General features: G+C 35.9%; 1 protein-coding gene across 2 annotated transcripts in view; it reads left to right on the top strand.

Annotated features, from left to right (window-relative positions):
• The window catches only part of LOC130048340 (aminoacylase-1-like), a 44799-nt gene extending 28718 nt beyond the window's left edge, over nucleotides 1-16081 (top strand). For both annotated transcript variants that reach the window (XM_056144938.1, XM_056144937.1), the window contains 9 exons: nucleotides 75-131; nucleotides 2472-2545; nucleotides 6181-6230; nucleotides 6958-7021; nucleotides 9657-9705; nucleotides 10308-10414; nucleotides 12683-12762; nucleotides 13429-13489; nucleotides 14954-16081. In XM_056144938.1, coding sequence (XP_056000913.1) covers nucleotides 75-131; nucleotides 2472-2545; nucleotides 6181-6230; nucleotides 6958-7021; nucleotides 9657-9705; nucleotides 10308-10414; nucleotides 12683-12762; nucleotides 13429-13489; nucleotides 14954-15106 — 695 coding nt within the window. In that variant the 3' untranslated portion in view covers nucleotides 15107-16081. The remainder of the gene's footprint in view (nucleotides 1-74; nucleotides 132-2471; nucleotides 2546-6180; nucleotides 6231-6957; nucleotides 7022-9656; nucleotides 9706-10307; nucleotides 10415-12682; nucleotides 12763-13428; nucleotides 13490-14953) is intronic.
• The last annotated feature ends 2651 nt before the right edge of the window (nucleotides 16082-18732 follow it).

Genomic DNA, 18732 nt, shown 5'->3' with positions numbered 1-18732 from the left:
ATCAAGGTCCTATGAACTTGGAGTTATTGAGCCACCTGTAATCACGTGTTTAGATAGAATGTTCTTTTGTTTAGGTTTGGCCAATCCTGCTGAAGCCTTCACTGTGTTTAATGGAGAAAGAAGCGGATGGTGTAAGTCATTTATATTTGTATAGTTGTCTTTGTATATGTGGGGAACTTCACAATCAGCATGAAGACGTGGTGTGTTATGACAGTATGTTGTTGAAATGATTTATGTGGAGTCAAACGACATCTTTTAAATCTACTTTTATTTCTTCGATCTTTATTTTTCCATGTTAAGTTGCTTTGGTGAAAAATAAGGTTTTCGTGAATGATTTAATGCATGTTGTATTAAACAAATCTCATTGACGAATCCTAGATTGCTTATCACTAAACATTATGTTATGGCCTAGGTTAAAGTATTTCAAATTAGGTCAAACTCAAAGGTCATGAGGTCAGACGTAAAGTCACACCAAATAAAAGTGTTTTATATCACTGCCATTACCCTTTTTATCTTCTCATATCGGAGTTGATGGGGATACAAAAATGTGGATGGTGCAAAATGTGTATCCATATGTGGATCAGATATTAAATGCATCCAGGGTTCAATTCAAATAAAACCAATTGCAAGGGGATAGCCTGCTTTTTATACATGTATTCTTCTCGAATACTAAAGTCGAGGACCATCTCTACCAAATCTGGTATATGGCATATATATGGGGTGAAAAGGTGATGATAATGAACAATGATCAATCTCATAACTCCCATAAAGAATACAAAATTAAGAGTATGGCAAACACGAACCCTGGGTATACTAGAGTTGGGACCAGGTGCCTAGGAGGAGTAATCATCCCTTGTCGATTGCCCACACGCACTGTAATCAACAAGGCAAATTGAGCAACCCGTAGTCTAAATCAGTGTGCAAAGAACGGTCTCAATTGGTATGAAACATATCAGACAGCATTTCACATGTACTGGTAAATTAGATCATTATAATGATCATAAAATTTGCGAAATGCTGACTTTAAATGAAATAAGAGAAACATGAATTTTGTATGATCTATTCCCTGAGGCCAAGGACCAACCAACCAACCAACCCCCAACCCCTGAAAAATGATACAAACTTTGAAGATCTTACAGATCAGGACAAGGATACCTCTATTGAGATTAGGAATTTCATGGACCTGGAGTTGGAAGTTCCTAGTGCTTGTGACAGCATTGTAAAAGATGAAAGGTTTATAAGAGGCATAAAGGTTGCCATTCATAATTATCAAACTATACTAAAACCAGTAACGATAACTATATTATAGTGAAATTATGTTCTAAGTTACGATAGGGGTGGATGGCATGGAGCCCGCTTTCTTTTTACATGTACCGGAAGCGGGAATCTTAGCTCCAGAATTTGAAGAGGCAAGGTCGCATGTTAACTGTCCAGGGGATTTTTGTCAGTACTCGTCATTTATTTTGTATTATATAATATATATTCGTTATTGTTTAAGCGATCGGGTCTTAATATTGTTTTTCGGCCGGAGGATCACATTATAGGCGTTTCTGCAGATCTGGAAACATCTCGAGGAAATCCCCCCGCCTACCAACGCAGGTGTTACTGCTGATTAAGCTAAACTTCCCCTACCCTTTTCCACACTTCGGGGCCCTGTACACATGGAAGAATTCATACTCCTCACATAACCTCTCGTGCCCCCTTACGATGTCTGTACCTGGGTTGTCCCTGGTTCGCTGTCACTTGAACCGGGGCTGCACAGCCATCACTCCACGACCAATGGGGACTCGCGAAGCCACTAGCAACAAACCCATCCCGTTCATTACTTAGAAGTTTATCAGGGGAAACACTCCTATCCCACCAACCATCAGCTACCCCGACCAAACTGGACTGAAATACAACACCCGGATGTGCAGACCCAGTAAACCCAGACACAACGCAACAAAGTTGCCACCATTGGACCAGCACACAGTGGTATATTTGTCAGGTGCCTTGGAAACATACCCCTAGAGAACTGATAGACCACTGCTTCAACCATGGCTGGGGTATCTGTAAAGAGTAGACTGTGCCCCTTGACAATATTCTTTAGCATTGAAGCCTGTATGCTTTTACTCGCATGGAAAATTGTTTTGTGACTGAAGTTTGGTTATTTTGGTCAAGATGAAAGTCATGTATAAAAAAGTAATATTTGTTTAGGTCATATGTCACAGAGAAATATTACATGTATAAGAAATGAATGTCACTATAGACGATAAAAAATCTTGAAAATATCATTAATTGAAAGATGGACTTGTTATATAAGAAACACTGGTATATATCACTTCTGATTTAATTTTTCTTTTGTGCAATACTCGGGAGACTATTCAAGCCCATTGGCTGCTTTTTCTAATGAATTGATTCTTATAGTGCAAAGTTTTAATATATATAAATTATGGTATATGATAATAACGAACAAAAACTTTTTCATATAGGGGTGCAAGTTAAATGTCCAGGGAAGCCAGGTCATGGGTCAAGGTTCATAGAGGACAATGCAGCAGAAAAAGTGGTTGGTATATAATTTATTTTAGTTCACCTGAGCTGAAGGTTCAAGTGAGCTTTTCTCAAACTTTTTCTGACGTCTGTTGTCGGCATAAACGTTTCATATTTTCATCTTCTTCTCCAGAACCACTAAGCCAATATTAACCAAAATTGAACTCAAATTATCCTTGGGTGAGGGGGATTTCTAGTTTGTTCAAATGATGATCCATGATCAGTTGAAAGGGGAGATAAAAAAGATAAGGCAAAATTAGAGTGAGGCTATTTCTTCTCAAGAATCACTGCGCCAGATAAGTTGAAATTTAAATGAAATCTTCCAGACGGAGTGCAGATTCAAGTTTGTTCAAATTATGGCCTCCAGGGGGTATGGTGGAGCTATAATAAGGGACGAAAGTTTTACATGCTGATATATAGGGAAAATCTTCCTCTCAAAACGCATTGGACGAGAAAAGTGGAAATATACTTGAAAGCTTTCTGATAAAAGTTTGTTCAAATCCTGGTCCCTGGAGGTAGGGTGAGGCCACAACAGGGATCAACTTTTTATATGCTGATATATGTGAAAAATCTTCTCTCACTGATAGAGAAAATTGCAAATTTACATGAAGGCTTCCTAAGAAAGAGTAGATTCAAGTTTGTTCAAATCATGGTCTCCGGTGTAGGATGGGACCACACTAGGGGATCAAAGTTGTATACGAAAATATACAGGAAATTAATTAAACAGTTGTTAAAACAAACTATTTTCAGATGTACATGTAGAAGGTCCATACTGAACCAAATGCAAATGTTCATAAGTTGTTTGGATTCAAGTTTTGTTATGCCCCTGCGACTTAAGTCGAGAGCATATTTTGTCCTGTCTCTCTGAAGCTTTAATCTTACTCAATCTTTGAGTAGTAAGTGATGCTTTCATATTTCATATGCACATTTCTTGTGACATGATCTTTTCTTTGATAACAAAGTTTTAAACCTTGACATGGGAGTTTGACCTACTTCAAAGAAATGTCTCCTGAACTATTTAAAGTAAGGCTTTCATAATTTGAATAAAGATTCCTTATGGTAAAGCCTTATATTTCATACCTGACCATTGACCTTGTGATCTTGGCCTTTGGGTTTGATCATGACCCAGATGTCAAAACTTTAACCTTACTTTTAACATTTAAATAGTGGGTGATAGGGTTCACATATATCATATGCATTTCTTGTGACAAAAGCTTTTATGTCTTGCCATGAATATTGTCGGGGCACATAGTGTTTGTCATGTCTGTCTTCCGTCCGTCCGTCTGTCCGTCCGTCATAATTTGCGTTTAACTCAGTTTCAAAGATAGTTTTAATCAAACCTTATATGCTGATACATATTGGTGAAATATATTCAACTGCATCGATATTTTTTTTTTTTACTTTGGATTTCCTTTGACCTCACCTTTCTCTATTTGGTGGTTAGGTAAGATTTAAAGCAACTATTGACGGTATTTTTATGAAAATTCTTTCAATGATACACATTATTGGTAACTATTCAACTGTGGCATTATTGTTTTTACCTTGACTTTCCCTACGACCTTGCCCTCACTATTCCCAATTTGGTGGCTAGCTCAGTTTCAGAGCAACCAATAATGAATTTTCTGCTCCTGTTTTGATATGGCCGGAACATATAGTGTTTGTCATGTCTGTTTATGATATATGTATTCATGTATATAAATGACGACTTGGATTTCGTGGGATTATAAATTGTTAGAAGTAGTTTTGGATGATGATAACCTTTCTTATTTATAGCTAGGCAACATTTAACCAATGCAAAGATGCTATTAATCTTTATAGCAATTTTCTCGAATTTTGGTAAGTTTGAATAATATTCAGAGAGAAATGAATGGATGATGATAAGTTAAAAAGTTTGAAGATAAAAAAAATCATTTTGAAAAAAATATGACATCTTTAAAATAAGAATACTTCACTTTGTCATAGAAATAATGCATTAGATGGATAAGGGAGAGTGTTTGAAATGTTTTCTTTTTTATCTATGTGTGATATGACTTTAAATAAACCGATATTTAACTGTATTAAAGCTTTTAGAGTAAATAACAATAGACAAGAGTATTTCAAAGGTTCTCTTTATTTTGTATACTTTGGTGATATGACTTGAACACAACTCAGATTTACCTGTATAAAGGCTAGCATCACACCAGACTAAGTTCACTAAAAGTTTAAATCCTGATAAAAACACAAAAAGTGAATTCCTTATTGAGAAAGCACTGTATTTCTGTTCTAATTTATTGATAAGGTGAATGAAAAAGTGTGCATAAACTTTCTTTCTCTATTGAAAAACTATATATTTCCTCCTCAATTGCCCTCTATGGTCATCCTTGACCTGCATAATTTCCTATAAAAAGGTTCAGAATTTTTATTTTTCCACAAAATGGAAAACTTCAACCTATTTTCCATTGTAAATGGGGCAGAATATCGGGCCATGAGAAGGTACCGATGTATCCCTGTTTTTTTCACATTGCATTATAAATCTCACAATGGGCGGGGCATTCTATGGACATGTTTCTAACTTTACCACTTGACCTTGAAGTTTGACCTACTTTTAAGAAAATGTAATATGAAAAGGTGAAGATAACGAATATATAAGACATTTCCTGAATTATTTATGGTAGGGCTATCATATGTTGCATATAGATTTTTATGACAAGACTTTTCTTGTATACCAAGATGTTTACCTTGTAACCTTGACTTTGAAGTTTGACCTATTTTCGAAAAACACTCTCCTATTCGATGTCTCCTGAACTATTTAAAGTAGAACTTTCATACTTTGTATATAGTATCATTTTGCAAGCCCTTTCATTTCATACCATGATCTTGGACCTTTTGATTTGGAGTTTGATGTACATTTAAGAAAGTGTAAACTATCTAATATCGCCTGAACTATTTAAGGAAAAGTTCTCATATTTTGTATATATAGATTCACGATGACAATACCTTGTGATACATGTACCACGGTGTTGAACTTGTGACTTTGACTTTGGAGTAAGATCTACTTTTAATAAATCTGATATCTGCTGCACTTTCATATTTTCTGTATAGATTTCTTCCCATGATCTATGTGACCTTGACCTCCTTCCAGAACAGCAAGGTCATGTTTGTGATATTGGTGTTGAGGCATCCCCGTGTTGCGTGAATTTATGTTCATTTAATTCGGGACCTTTTTAAATTTTTCGTGGAAATAATGATTGAAAAAAGTCTTTTAAAAATCACAACAGCAGGGTCAAGATGAGCAATGTGGCCCATAGGCCTCTTATACTTAAAGCTAGGATGTCATTTATTGAAGAAGTAAGATCTGTGACAGTTGTTTTTAGAATATAAGTGTGCTTATGAAAGTTAATTTCTATGTTGAAACTTTTCTGATATGACAATCTTGAGTCTTTTGTGGTCAGATAGATATGCAGGCACACATATACATGCTGCAGAGAGGTTCTCACTATAATGTAGATCAACTTTGTCAACGTAAACATGAGAGAAAATATTTATAAGTTTGTAATCTTGTCAGAGGCCTTAGCTTTAATGCAGTACATGTATTTGTTTATAGTTCTACCAGTACGTACTTCTTACAGTGTAATGTATGTCAACTAAAAGACTATTTCGATCTCTTGATAGAGGAGAGTGATCAACAGCTTCCTGTCGTTCAGGGATGAGCAAGAAAAGAAGTAAGAGTCAATACAGAGATTTAGTTTTCTTCATTTTAAACACAGTATTCCAACCATGGCTCCGAATTGATATGTTTTACTCCCTTCTCTACACCCTTTAAACCTCTGATGTTTACATAGTGTATAGCTATTTAGGTACTTTCACGTGATATTAGGAGGTTGTGGGTTCGAGACCCATTCACAAAAGCCTGAGTGGTTTGTTAAATTTTTATTGATTGATTTTGCGTCCCGTCAAGAATTGTTCACTCATTTTGAGACGTCACCAGCTGTAGGTGAAGTACCAACAATTCAGACCTATGCTTATTGCTCATGGCCGAGGGTTCTTTATCGTTCCAACGCATGGCGCGACATTGGACCTCCGTTTTAAAGGTCATATCTGAATGACCCCGTGATTCTCAGTTCTAAATCCCTAGCGTTTGTCGAAGGAGCAATTACTACTTATTTTAACATCTTAGGTTTGACGCGGCCATGGCACGAGCGGGGCTCGAGCTCGCGACCTTCTGGTTACGAAGTGAACGCTCTACCACTATGCTACCGCGACTGGCTGTTAACTGTTTGAAGTTACGGAAAATACCTTTAAAAGCATATCATGATCGGCATTAACAGAATATTGAAAAGGAATGAAAGATTCCCAAAGTGATGTAAACGTCAGACAATCCATTACTTTCTACCTTACAGAGAATGCAGTCAGAAAACTTTGACATGTACATAATAATTGATTTTGCAGGTTAAAAACAAAAGGTTGTTTACGATTAGGTGATGTGACCACAGTCAACCTGACCGTACTTAAGGTAATGTTGCTAAGGTTGTCAGCACCTACGCTAAACATAGTCTTTGAGAAAAGCATTTCCGAGTTGTAGAGAGTTGTTTCCGTTCGTTTAACTCTTGGTGTGATAAGGTATTTCCATACAAATCAGTAGGCATACATGTTTATCACAGCATTTGTATATTGCCTAAAATGATCACTAGCTGCCATGCACCCACCCAAACTACAGTAAGGCATAAATTTAGAAAGTTTTCAACGTCTGTCCGTCTGTTTGTCTGTCAGAGGTCATGTTTACCGGACTTTTTCCGTAACGGATGCTTGCACAGCATTGGAATTTGGTCACAGTATCTCCCTCAAGAATTGTAAGAATCGGTTTGCATTTCGGTTGGATTGGTGCTCCGTGACCTACATTAGGGCTAAAAGCAGTTCAAACAGTCTTCCGGACGTTCGGGTATTGCCCTGAAAATTAGTCACAAGCTTCCTTTCGAAGGAATAGAAGTTCAGTTTGCATTTCAGCTGAATACGGAAGTTCCGAGTTCCCCAAGAGTTATTTCCCTTTGTCGAACTCTTCCGTAAATTATGACGTAAATTATGATGACAGTGGGTACATTTGCTAATTACTATCGTTGTATTATTTCTTAAAAGATGATATCCAGAGTTTCTGAGACCATCCTATCTCAGGGAAAAGGCAACTTTAGTGAGTTTATGAGTATTGGATAACAAAATGGCTCAAACAAATATTGTTAATTGCCATCTTTCTTTGATAAAAGCGTCACTAATGTAGAGAAGGAAACGAATAATGATTCGATAACCAATTTGATGATCTTATTCAAACAAATTATGCTTGATATGGCCAGAATATGCATATCAGTGATTGATATAAACAAAAGTTACGCTTTATTACATTAATCGTACGTAATCGTTATGTACAATACCAGTCTACGATATAATGTATACATTGTGTACCCACCATACGTCATAAAATGCGAAATAGTTCGACAAAGGGAAATAACTTTTGGGTAACTCGGAACTTGCATATTGATGGAGCGTGACTTACTTTACGTCTAAGAGTAGGTCAAACAGTTTTCCAATTTTTTTTTCGTTATGGATACAAGTATTGCCCTGAAATGTAGTCACAACGTTCCTCTCAGAGAAAGAGATTCATTTTGCATTTCAGCTTAAGAAAGTTAGCTCCTGAGATTTTCAGCCCAACTGCACAGGATGCTACAACTAAGTATTTACTGGTTCAATACTGATCCCATTGGTGCAAACATTACACATCTGTTACTGAACTCTACCCAGTTGAAAAAATTGTCAATTTAAATTTTGAAAAGGTTTTGTAGGGACTATATTTTGTGGCGGAAGGATTAATCAATCAAAAAGTTATAAATCTGCTTGATATTAACAATTTGTTTCATCCAATGTATCTTCCTTTTTTATACTCCTATACGTGTATTTCAGTTTTATAATTTATGATACAAGTAGTTGAGACTTGGAACTAATTCAAATTTGCAATTTATTAATTTGGTTGATATATTTATCCAAACAGAACACCAATTCTTAAAAAAAGTTTAAATCAATTTACTCGAAATTTCGTATAAAAATTCAGTATTTTCGCCAATGATTAAAACATTTGGTCTCAAACCCCCTACTATTTTTAATTTTAAGACAAAACCTTGAAAATTATGTGAAATTTTAGAAATTGACATTACTCCTAATATGTCCTTTTAAACTCACAGATTTGATAACGTGAATTTTTTTCGCATATCACGTGCAAAAAGGTCATTATTTATTTCCAGTACTTGTATTAAACTTTTTTATCTATAGTGTTAGAAGACATGATTATGTATCTATTGTATGTAATGATTAATTTGTGTGGCTTATGTTGTGTTGACACCAGCAGACAAATCAAGGTTAATTGAATGAATTTTAAGTGTGAAAAGGTAATGTTTAGAACCTTGTAGCTCAAAAACAAGTGTTGCGACCCCAGTTTTTCTTTTTAGTTTCCTAATTCTCCTTCAATATAGAAATCAAAATTATACTTCCCAAAAAATTGATATTACTCCAAATCTCAGGTGCGAACCTCTTTAACTGGTGCAACATGTCCTAATTTAGGGCTAAAAATAGGTCAAATAGTTTCCGGGACTTTTTCTCATTATGGACATAGATATTGCACTAAAATTTTGCCATCACTTGTTTCTGATGAAATTTAACTTTAGTCGTGATCCATGGGAGCAGTAGGGGACATACACGTACATTGCTCAACAGTCCTTTTGTAATTTCGCTTCATTTTAGGAATTATCTTTTACAAATTTATAAACCTGTTATTGTTCACTTTGGTAAGGCATGCGTAGGTTTACTAAATGGAGATTTGAATTTAAAAAAACTTAATTTAGTAACCAAAATGGATGAAAAAGAATTTCAGTAGCTGTATTTAAGTCAGAAGAGGTGTCAACACAAACGATCCTCATGTGTACGTTAATGATTTGGTTGGAAACATCCCTTGCAGTAATGTTACAGTTTGTCACCCGTAGTCCCCTAAAACCCACATCTTCACTCAAACATGAGTTTCAGAGACGATCAGAAAAATGCTTTCTTGAACAGTGTTGCCAACATTTACAAACACAGCTTAACTGACCTACAAGCTTTCTATTGAACAGGGAGGAGTAGACGGCTCCCTCAATGTCGTTCCATCCGAAATGTTTTTAGGTAGGTTACATGTTTTTCGTAATTTGGGTCATAAGGTGATTCGATACTATATACATGTTCTTGGAAATTTTGAGCTCAGGACGATCTGTTGTTTTCATCCAGAAACACTGAAAACAATTTTGTCCCATAAATAAAATTTGCCCACATCATTGTATTCTTTCTTTCTTTTTTTTTCTTTTTTTTTTTACTTTACAGTATAATTATTCAGTTTGAATTTGCCAAATTGAGGATAAAGGGGAAATGGACAGATATAAGAGGGGTGTGTATGTGTGTGACTTTCACAGTATACATTATCAAGGACTACCCTAAATGATCCAAATTCACGGATTGATTTCTATAAATTGAACAATTACATAATAAATCTAATTACCAATGTATTTTAATGAGGTTATTCATTTTACAGTATTTTAGCTAGAATTTGAAAACAAATTTGTACATTTTAGTAGAATTGTATATATATTTTATAGTTCAATGTACCATGTTTGACTATTTGTGTATTAAGTATATTCTCTCTTCATGTGATAGTGTATAGCTTTCAAATTTTCATACATGTTATAAAGAATAAACATATAAAAAATTGATATAAACTAATACTGTGACAGGATTTGACATCAGAATTTCACTGACGGAGAAGCTGGAAGACATTGAGGCGATGATGAAGAATTGGATGAAAGAGGCGGGAGAAGATGTTACTTGCGAGATTTCGGATGTTAGACGGCAAATCATAATTATACCCCCGCAAACGAAGTTTGGGGGATATACTGGAATCACCTTGTCTGTCCGTCCGTCCATTTGTCCGAAGAATCATTTGTCCAGAGGATATCTTTAACACTAATGAACAGATTGCATTAAATCTTTATGCATATCTTATATGAATACTGAAGTTGTGCACCTGTTATTTTTATTGGGATATTTTCGAAATCAAGGAAGTTATGGGTATTGTTTTCCATTTTGAGAGGCTGTTGTCAGTTTCCAGAGTATATTTTAAAAACCAAAGAACCAATGTAATTGAAACTTTGTGTACATGTTATGTATATAATGACGTTGTGCTTCTGTCACTTTTATCGACAAAGATACATTGCTGTATCCAGTAAGTGTTCTACCAAGCCCCCATCTTTGCTCCTCACGAAAATATTAACAGCTGCGAGGGAGAAACTTCAAACGTCTACATATGCCAGAAGTGGTGTAAATAAAATGTGGATTTTGAAAAAATTCTAAAGAACTTTTAGTACATTTGAAATCGCAAAACTTTTCTCAAATCAACAACATCAAAACGTATGATTTTTCAACACCTTACATGCCCATTCCTCGCGATAAATTAAAGACTAGACTTTTTAGCATCATAAACAATTGCTTCTTCAACATAAAAAAGAAAACGAAAATATTCATATCTAGTGATCAATCGTCCAAAAAATTACTTTGTTAAACACTACTCTAATTCCACGCACAAGCACTCTGAAGTTGGAATAAAAAATATGCTGGAGTTCCTCATCGACAATATCTTCGTAGTTTTTGGTGATCAGGTCCTCAAATAGTCTGTTGGAATTCCCATGGGCATGAATTGTGCTCCTTTATTAGCTGACCTGTTTTTATATTCTTATGAAGCAGAATTTATTAAAAAACTTCTACGCGAGAAGAAAAATCTCTTGCTGTGGCCTTTAATTCAACATTTAGATGCATCGTCGACTTACTATCTATCAATAATAATTTTCATTCATATGTCAATTCGATATATCCCTGTAAACTCGAAACAGAATACAGCACAGAGTCGTCCATTTCTGCTTCATACTTAGATATTCTATTGAAAGTAGATATTAACGGCAAACTAACAACTCAACTTTATTACAAACGAAATGATTTCAGCTCCTCCATCGTCAACTTTCCATATTTATGTAGCAATATTCCATTATCACCTGCATATTGTGTTTAGACATATCTCAACTGATTCGATACGCAAGAGCTTGTTCTGGGTATGGTCAGTTTTTAAATAGAGGCAGTTTACTGACAAACAAGTTGATGGTGCAGGAGTTTCAACAGTCTCGTTTAACTCGTTTAAACGGAGTTATCCGTAGTCAAAATCAGTGTGCCAAGAACAGTCTAACAATCGATATGAAACACGTCCAACAGCATTTGATCCAGGGGTTTCAACAGTTTCGATTGAAATCAGCATTTCGCAAATTCTATGGTAGTTATAACGATCTAGTTCGTCAATACAACCAATCATTGGGTCAAATGCTGACTGATCAGATGTGTTTCATACCGACTGTTAAGCCGTTCTTGGCACACTGATTTTGACTGCGCATAAATCCGTTTACCTGACCATGATATAAGGCTCACGGCGGGTGTGACCGGTCAACAGGGGATGCTTACCCCTCCTAGGCACCTGATCCCACCTCTGGTGTGTCCAGGGGTTCGTGTTTGCCCAACTATCTATTTTGTATTGCTTGTAGGAGTTATGAGATTGATCACTGTTCGTTATCTTCACCTTGCATCCAATGATAGGTTGTATTGACGAACTAGATCGTTATAACGACCATAGAATTTGCGAAATGCTGACGACTTTAATCGAGACTGTTGAAACCCCTGCACCACCAACTTGTTTGTCAGTAGCCTGCCTCGATTTAAAAACTAACCAGAACAAGCTCTTGTGTATCGAATCCGTTGAGAGATATAAACACCATATGCAGGTGATAATGGAATATTGCTACATAAATATGGAAAGTTGATGATGGAGAAGCTGGAGCCTATATATTTGTACATCTTCTGTGCTTTGGTCAATATTAGCATCAAGTTTTGTATATCTATTGAAAAAATAAAGATTAAGTTCGATGTTGTGTAATTTTGAGGAGAGCCACTGTAGTTTTTCTTTTTGAGCAAAAATTGGTTTTTATAAATCTCTTTATTTCATGTTCTGGAAAAACATGGTGCTCAACAAAAAATGATGAAGGCTCAGAACTTTGTTGTTTTCCTCTTATAGTACAATTCCACTCCGGGCGTGACGTCCACAGATCAAAGCTCTCCGTGGTGGAGCACCTTCAGCTCCGTGTTTGAAAAACTGTGAGTAAATATTGTGCTTCAGACCCATGGCTGTCAATGTGAGTAGGCCATGGTAAAACACCCAAGTATGTGTTACACATTTTGACTGCGGATAACTCCGTTTGCCTGATCACGGCGGGTGTGACCGGTCGACAGGGGATGCTTGCTCCTCCTGGGCACCTGGTCCCACCTCTGGTGTGTCCAGGGGTCCGTGTTTGCCCAACTACCTATTCTGTATTGCTTGTGGGAGTTGTGAGATTGATCACTGTTCGTTATCTTCACCTTGCACATATATACATGTATCCGAATCCAAGACTAACTGCAGTTATGCCATATTCAAAGTCTTTAGAGAGGCATAAAAATTGACAAAGTGCAGTTCGTATTGTCAATGTTCATAATGTCAATGTTCCTGCTAATGCTTTCTCCTCCATATCATGCAGCACATTAAGGGGAGGGGGTGTAATTGGAGCACTTTCAATTTGCGGAGCTCGGAAGACATTTGTTTTTAACAAAAACAAATTATATCTAAACTCTTCTATATTGAATATTAGATTAGTTGAATATTCTTTATTGAATATTAGAATAGTTAAATATTCGATATTGAACGCTAGAGTAGTTAAATATTCGATACAATTTTCATGATTTTTGAAATGTATTTCTCAGGCTGGTTTTCTATTGAAATTGTAGAAATATCAAGATAGAGATTGAGATATTTCCTGCCGCCACAGACATAAGATATCTCAGAGAGGTAAGATTAATAATCATAGCCTTTATTAATGCAGACATAAGATATCACAGAGAGGTAAGATTAAAGGGGAAGGCAACACAAAAGATTTTTACATGATAAATGATAGGATTAATTATATGATAAAGATTTGTCATACTATTCTGTTGATACACGGCCTAGATAAGCTTCAGTACTAATTTGAAAACGTTAAAAATTGAAATTCCCGCTATCTAAATTTAGAGGCTACCATGATGTGGAACTCTTTTGTATTCAAGACCACAAAAATCAATAATTTTGACGTCACACCGTCTGCTCCGGTTTTGATGAGATTTCTAAGATTATCAAAGATGTGCATGTAGTAGATCTTACTAATAAATAAGTTGATGCATAAGCGAAGGGGAGATGTGAAAAAAGTTGTCTTTTCTCTCTCTCGAAATTACCGACCCAACTAAGTCATTTGAAAAGAAAAGATAACGTAATCTGTGGATCAATCATTTGCATAATGACAAGTTGCGGTTCGAGACCTTTGTATGAAGAAACATTTACCGTCTCTCTGGTCTGCGACTCGACTGAACGTCTTCTTTTCTTAATTTCTTCTTGGGAAAGAACGGGCTCAAATCTATACGGCTCCAAACTTAACTGTTCGTGACTTGTCATGTTTACAGTGCTACTGATGAAATAAACCGGAACAGACGGAGTGACGTCACAAAGCAAACATCAATGGCCGCTCTCTTAGTGGCGGGTAATTTAATTAAAATACACGATATTGATTTTTAAAATTGTCAAGCAAGGATTTTTGTTGTTAAAGACCGTCATTTACGGTATCAGTAAGTAATACTTTATTCACAAAAGCAACAATGTGGTTAGCGTTGCCTTTCCCTTTAATAATCATAGCCTTTATGAATACAGGATGGTACAATTAGTCATATAAACTAGTTTACATTGTGGTGAGGTGTTAGCCTTATTGGTAATCATAATCCCCGCAAAGTTTTGATGCGAGATATTGTAAACCGTCAGTTGTATTGAATATTCATTTTTAACGGCAATTTACAACTTATATGATCTCCTTTGTTGGGATATTTGTGTCAGGGGGTGTTGCAAGGCATTGCTGTATGATAAATATCCGCTGGATCCACAAACGCCCCCACAGACACCCTTTTCTCCTAGGTATCTGTTTTATGTCTGTGTGCACCGTACTGTTCTTCCTGTGTCTGGACAATATACTGTAACTGTAATGAAGAAGCATTGATGAACAGTGCTAAAGGTGTTTTGACAGTAAGGGATTATTCTGCCTGTCTGTAAAACTTACCAAATGTCAAAGATAATGATATTTTATAATCTTACCTTTGTGTATTATTTTCATGTATACCCAAATTCTTCCTCGAGGAAAATATCATTTGCAATTTTCAGAGAAGCTATTGTTTTTATTTCAGATATTATACTGGTACACAGTTATCACAAATAAAACACTTTTCTTCCTTTTAGATTGGTATTCCTGCTCTGGGATTTTCACCCATGAACAAAACCCCAATATTGTTGCATGACCACAATGAGTTCCTCAACGAGAAAGTTTTCCTGAAGGGAGTAGACGTATATTGTGAGCTTATCCCAGCTTTGGCCAACGTACCTAGGAAGTAAATTTATATGATGTCATCAAGAACGTCATAAGTTGTAAAATTATTGTGGTGTCATCAAGATGTCAAATTCTTTGGACGTGATTGAGAAATAAAATTATTGGGATATCAATAAGATGTCAAAATATCCTGATGTGATTGAAAAGTAAAATTATTGTGGTATCATCAAAATATCCAATTATGTGATTAAGAAGGAAAATATTGTAAAATCGAGATGTCAAATTATCCTGATGTAATGAAGAAGAAAAATTGTGATGTCATCAGAGTGTCAAATTATCCTGCAAACTCACCGTCGAGGCCTCATTACGTCATCTACGTATAGACGGTTTGTGAGTAAATGAACTCTGGTGGAAGTTTGATTATCCTGATGTGATGGATAAGAAAAATGATTGTGATTGTCATCAAGCTGTCAAATTATCCTGATGTAATGGATAAGAAAAATGATTGTGATAATCATCAAGCTGTCAAATTATCCTGATGTACTCGAGAAATATAATCATTGTGATATTATCAAGGCAGCCAAAACTTGGACATAAATAATGAAACATATTGATCAGATGCAATATTTAATTATTACACTTCATGCTGTCTTCGTGTATCCGGAGATTTTTGCTGTATCTGTAATATTTAGTCCAAGTTTGTAAATGATATCCGTGATGATTGAAAGTTAATTGGTTAAATTGTGATAGAAAGCAAGCAAGCAAGTTTTGAGTTATGAGTTCTTCTGTGTTAGAGGTGCATTTAGTGAACACTTCAATGGGAGAGAGCAAGGAAGGAAGATGGTAAGAAATACGAAAGGTGGCTTCTGTTACCGGTATAACATTAACATTTTTAAAACAACCTAGGTATAAAATATGTGAAATGAATTTTGCTGTTAATGCCTTTATTACAGTGTGATTGAAACCCGATGATATTATCTTATTCAAGCATTTCCAGAGATCTCTGTATATTCAACAATAAAGTAATATTGTACAATGTATTACTTATTTGGTAGATCTTCGGCCAAATTCAAGTGATTTAACTGGATATAATCTAGGACATTACTTCCTTTGCAACTATTGGAGTTATTTAAAGGGAGACAACCCGCGATGGTTATCTCAAAATTCCCTCTTAGATTCATTTGAGAAGAAAATAAGTGATATACATTTTATTAATGATTTTTTTGTTTTGCAAAATACCCGTTACACTGTATTTAGATTTTTATATACAAACAGAAAATTATGTATAAATTGTTGATTGTTATATACAAACAGAAAATTATGCATGAATTATTGATTTTTAAATACAAACAGAAAATTTTGTATAAATTATTGATTTTTCAATTAATGCCAGGAACAAGAAATCATAAGCATATTCAGGAATTTGAAAACAATGAATTTATCATCGTCGCAAACCACAAGTTTGAGTCCACACACGCTCCCTCAAATGATGATGGAGAGAATTGGTTAGAAGCACCCGTGGGTAACCAACGATGTGAATTTATATGTGAAATAATTAGTTAAGATCGAGGGAAAAGACATGTCATTTTGATGATTGTCTCGAAAAAGTGAAACAGCCGGCTTTGCATACAACCCCTGATCATTTTTTTTGTATCGATCGTAAAATTTTCGAAATGATCAAGGAAACAAAAATACATTGAAAGAAAAAAAAATCATTAGGTGACATGAAATAACTTAAATCGCTTTTCTTGAAACTCAAAATGAAAACCATCCTATTACCCCACCCCTGTCATAAATGAATGACGTATTGTGTAAATCTTTCTAAGTGTTAGAAAACCCGATAGTTTACATTAGGAAGCGAACACACTAAGTTTTGCTATCACATATTTACCCCTTTATCTAGTGGATGCCAAATTTCGAACTCCATGCACCAAATGAACCCGGGTACACCACATCAAAACAAGCACATAGATCTACATGTCACAATGAAAGGTCCACGACCCTCCCTATCACAGGAAACAACTATTTGTCGCGGCGTAAGGTTAACGTTGCTAATGTAGTTCAGGTTAAGGTAAACAAAAGAGAATTTCAATAGATATGCGATAAAGAGAATTTCCCATGGTTTGTGATTGGATATGATTTTTGTCCAACTCGTTGCGTGTTTTTATCCTCTGGATAGAAAACACACAACTCATTGAATAATAATCATATCTAACCATGGGTTGGTTGGTTGGTTGGTTGGTTGTATATTATTTAATGTCCCGCGCTCGAGAATTTTTCACTCATATCACCATTGCCGGTGAAGGACTGCAAATTTTAGGCATATGATAGGCACTTAAGGCCTTTGAGTAGGGAGGGATCTTCATCGTGCCACACCGCGGGGTCTCGATTTTTGCGATCTGATCCGCCTTTTACGAAAAGCAAGGGACTGAGGACCTATTCAAACCCAGATCATCAAGGGATCCAACAATGGGAGATCATTCACACACACACACACACACACACACACACACACACACACACACACACACACATACGTGTAACGCGTGTCAAATGAACACCTTAACTTCCCACCTGCAACTGAACACTTCTACAGTTATTGGTATTTTAGTACGAAAATTTACTATTTGGTACTAAAAACAACATAGAAGACATTGCTGCGGTCAAAATTTGTGAAATATCGTTTTATTCACTCCTTGAATTTTTGCTTATCAAGTGAACACTTTCCTTTACACACGGTCAATTGAACACTTTCCTTTACACACGGTCAATTGAACACTTTCCTTTACACACGGTCAATTGAACACTTTCCTTTACACACGGGCAATTGAACACTTTCCTTTACACACAGGCAATTGAACACTCTGGCACACACGGGCAAATGAACAGTCTGACACACACGTGTAATTGAACACTCTGACGCACATGGCCAATTAAATACTCTGATACACTCAGCCAGTTAAACACTCTGATACACACGGGCAATCAAACACCCTGAAACATCCAAATAATCATTCTCACCACGCTAAATAAATAAGGCCAAATCTCTAAAGCTTACAAAAAAGCGTGAAACGATGACATAAATCGAAATTGGGATGGGATAGACAGGGAATCCACACATTTCGTTGAAATTATCGCCGCAAGAAAATAAAAAAAAAAGGGGGGGGGTAGTATTGATTGGATGATTGATTATATATTTTACGTCCCGCCGAGGATATTTTATTCATATTGAGACGTAACCAGCTTTAAGCGGAGTACCACGAATTTAGACCTATCCAATGTATCCATAGGGTTCAGGGTCGTAGCAGTGAGGGTTCTTTGAAATATCGTGCCAACACCTACTACATGTACGACAAGGGATATACGTTTATAAGGTCACATCCAAAAGATCCGTGATTCTCACTTCTAAATGTCGAGCGTTTGGTGAAGGAGCAATTAATCACTACCAATTTTAACGTCTTAGGTTTGACGCATGAACTCACGACCTCCCGGTTACGAAGCGAACGCTCTACCATTGAGCTACCGCGACCGGTCGGGGGGAGGGGTAGTAGTGTCCATAATGATGACTTTTAATGTAATAATAACTTATGATAATCATCATTATTATTATATATATATATATATATGATTATAGACTCCCTTGTTTGCCAATGCATGCTGTACGGGCCAGACTCTGTAGTAATTCGACCAA

The sequence above is a fragment of the Ostrea edulis genome, chromosome 7, assembly GCF_947568905.1.
Source record: "Ostrea edulis chromosome 7, xbOstEdul1.1, whole genome shotgun sequence".
Classification (NCBI taxonomy): Eukaryota; Metazoa; Mollusca; class Bivalvia; order Ostreida; family Ostreidae; genus Ostrea; species Ostrea edulis.
This window is presented reverse-complemented; position numbering and strand designations above follow the sequence as displayed.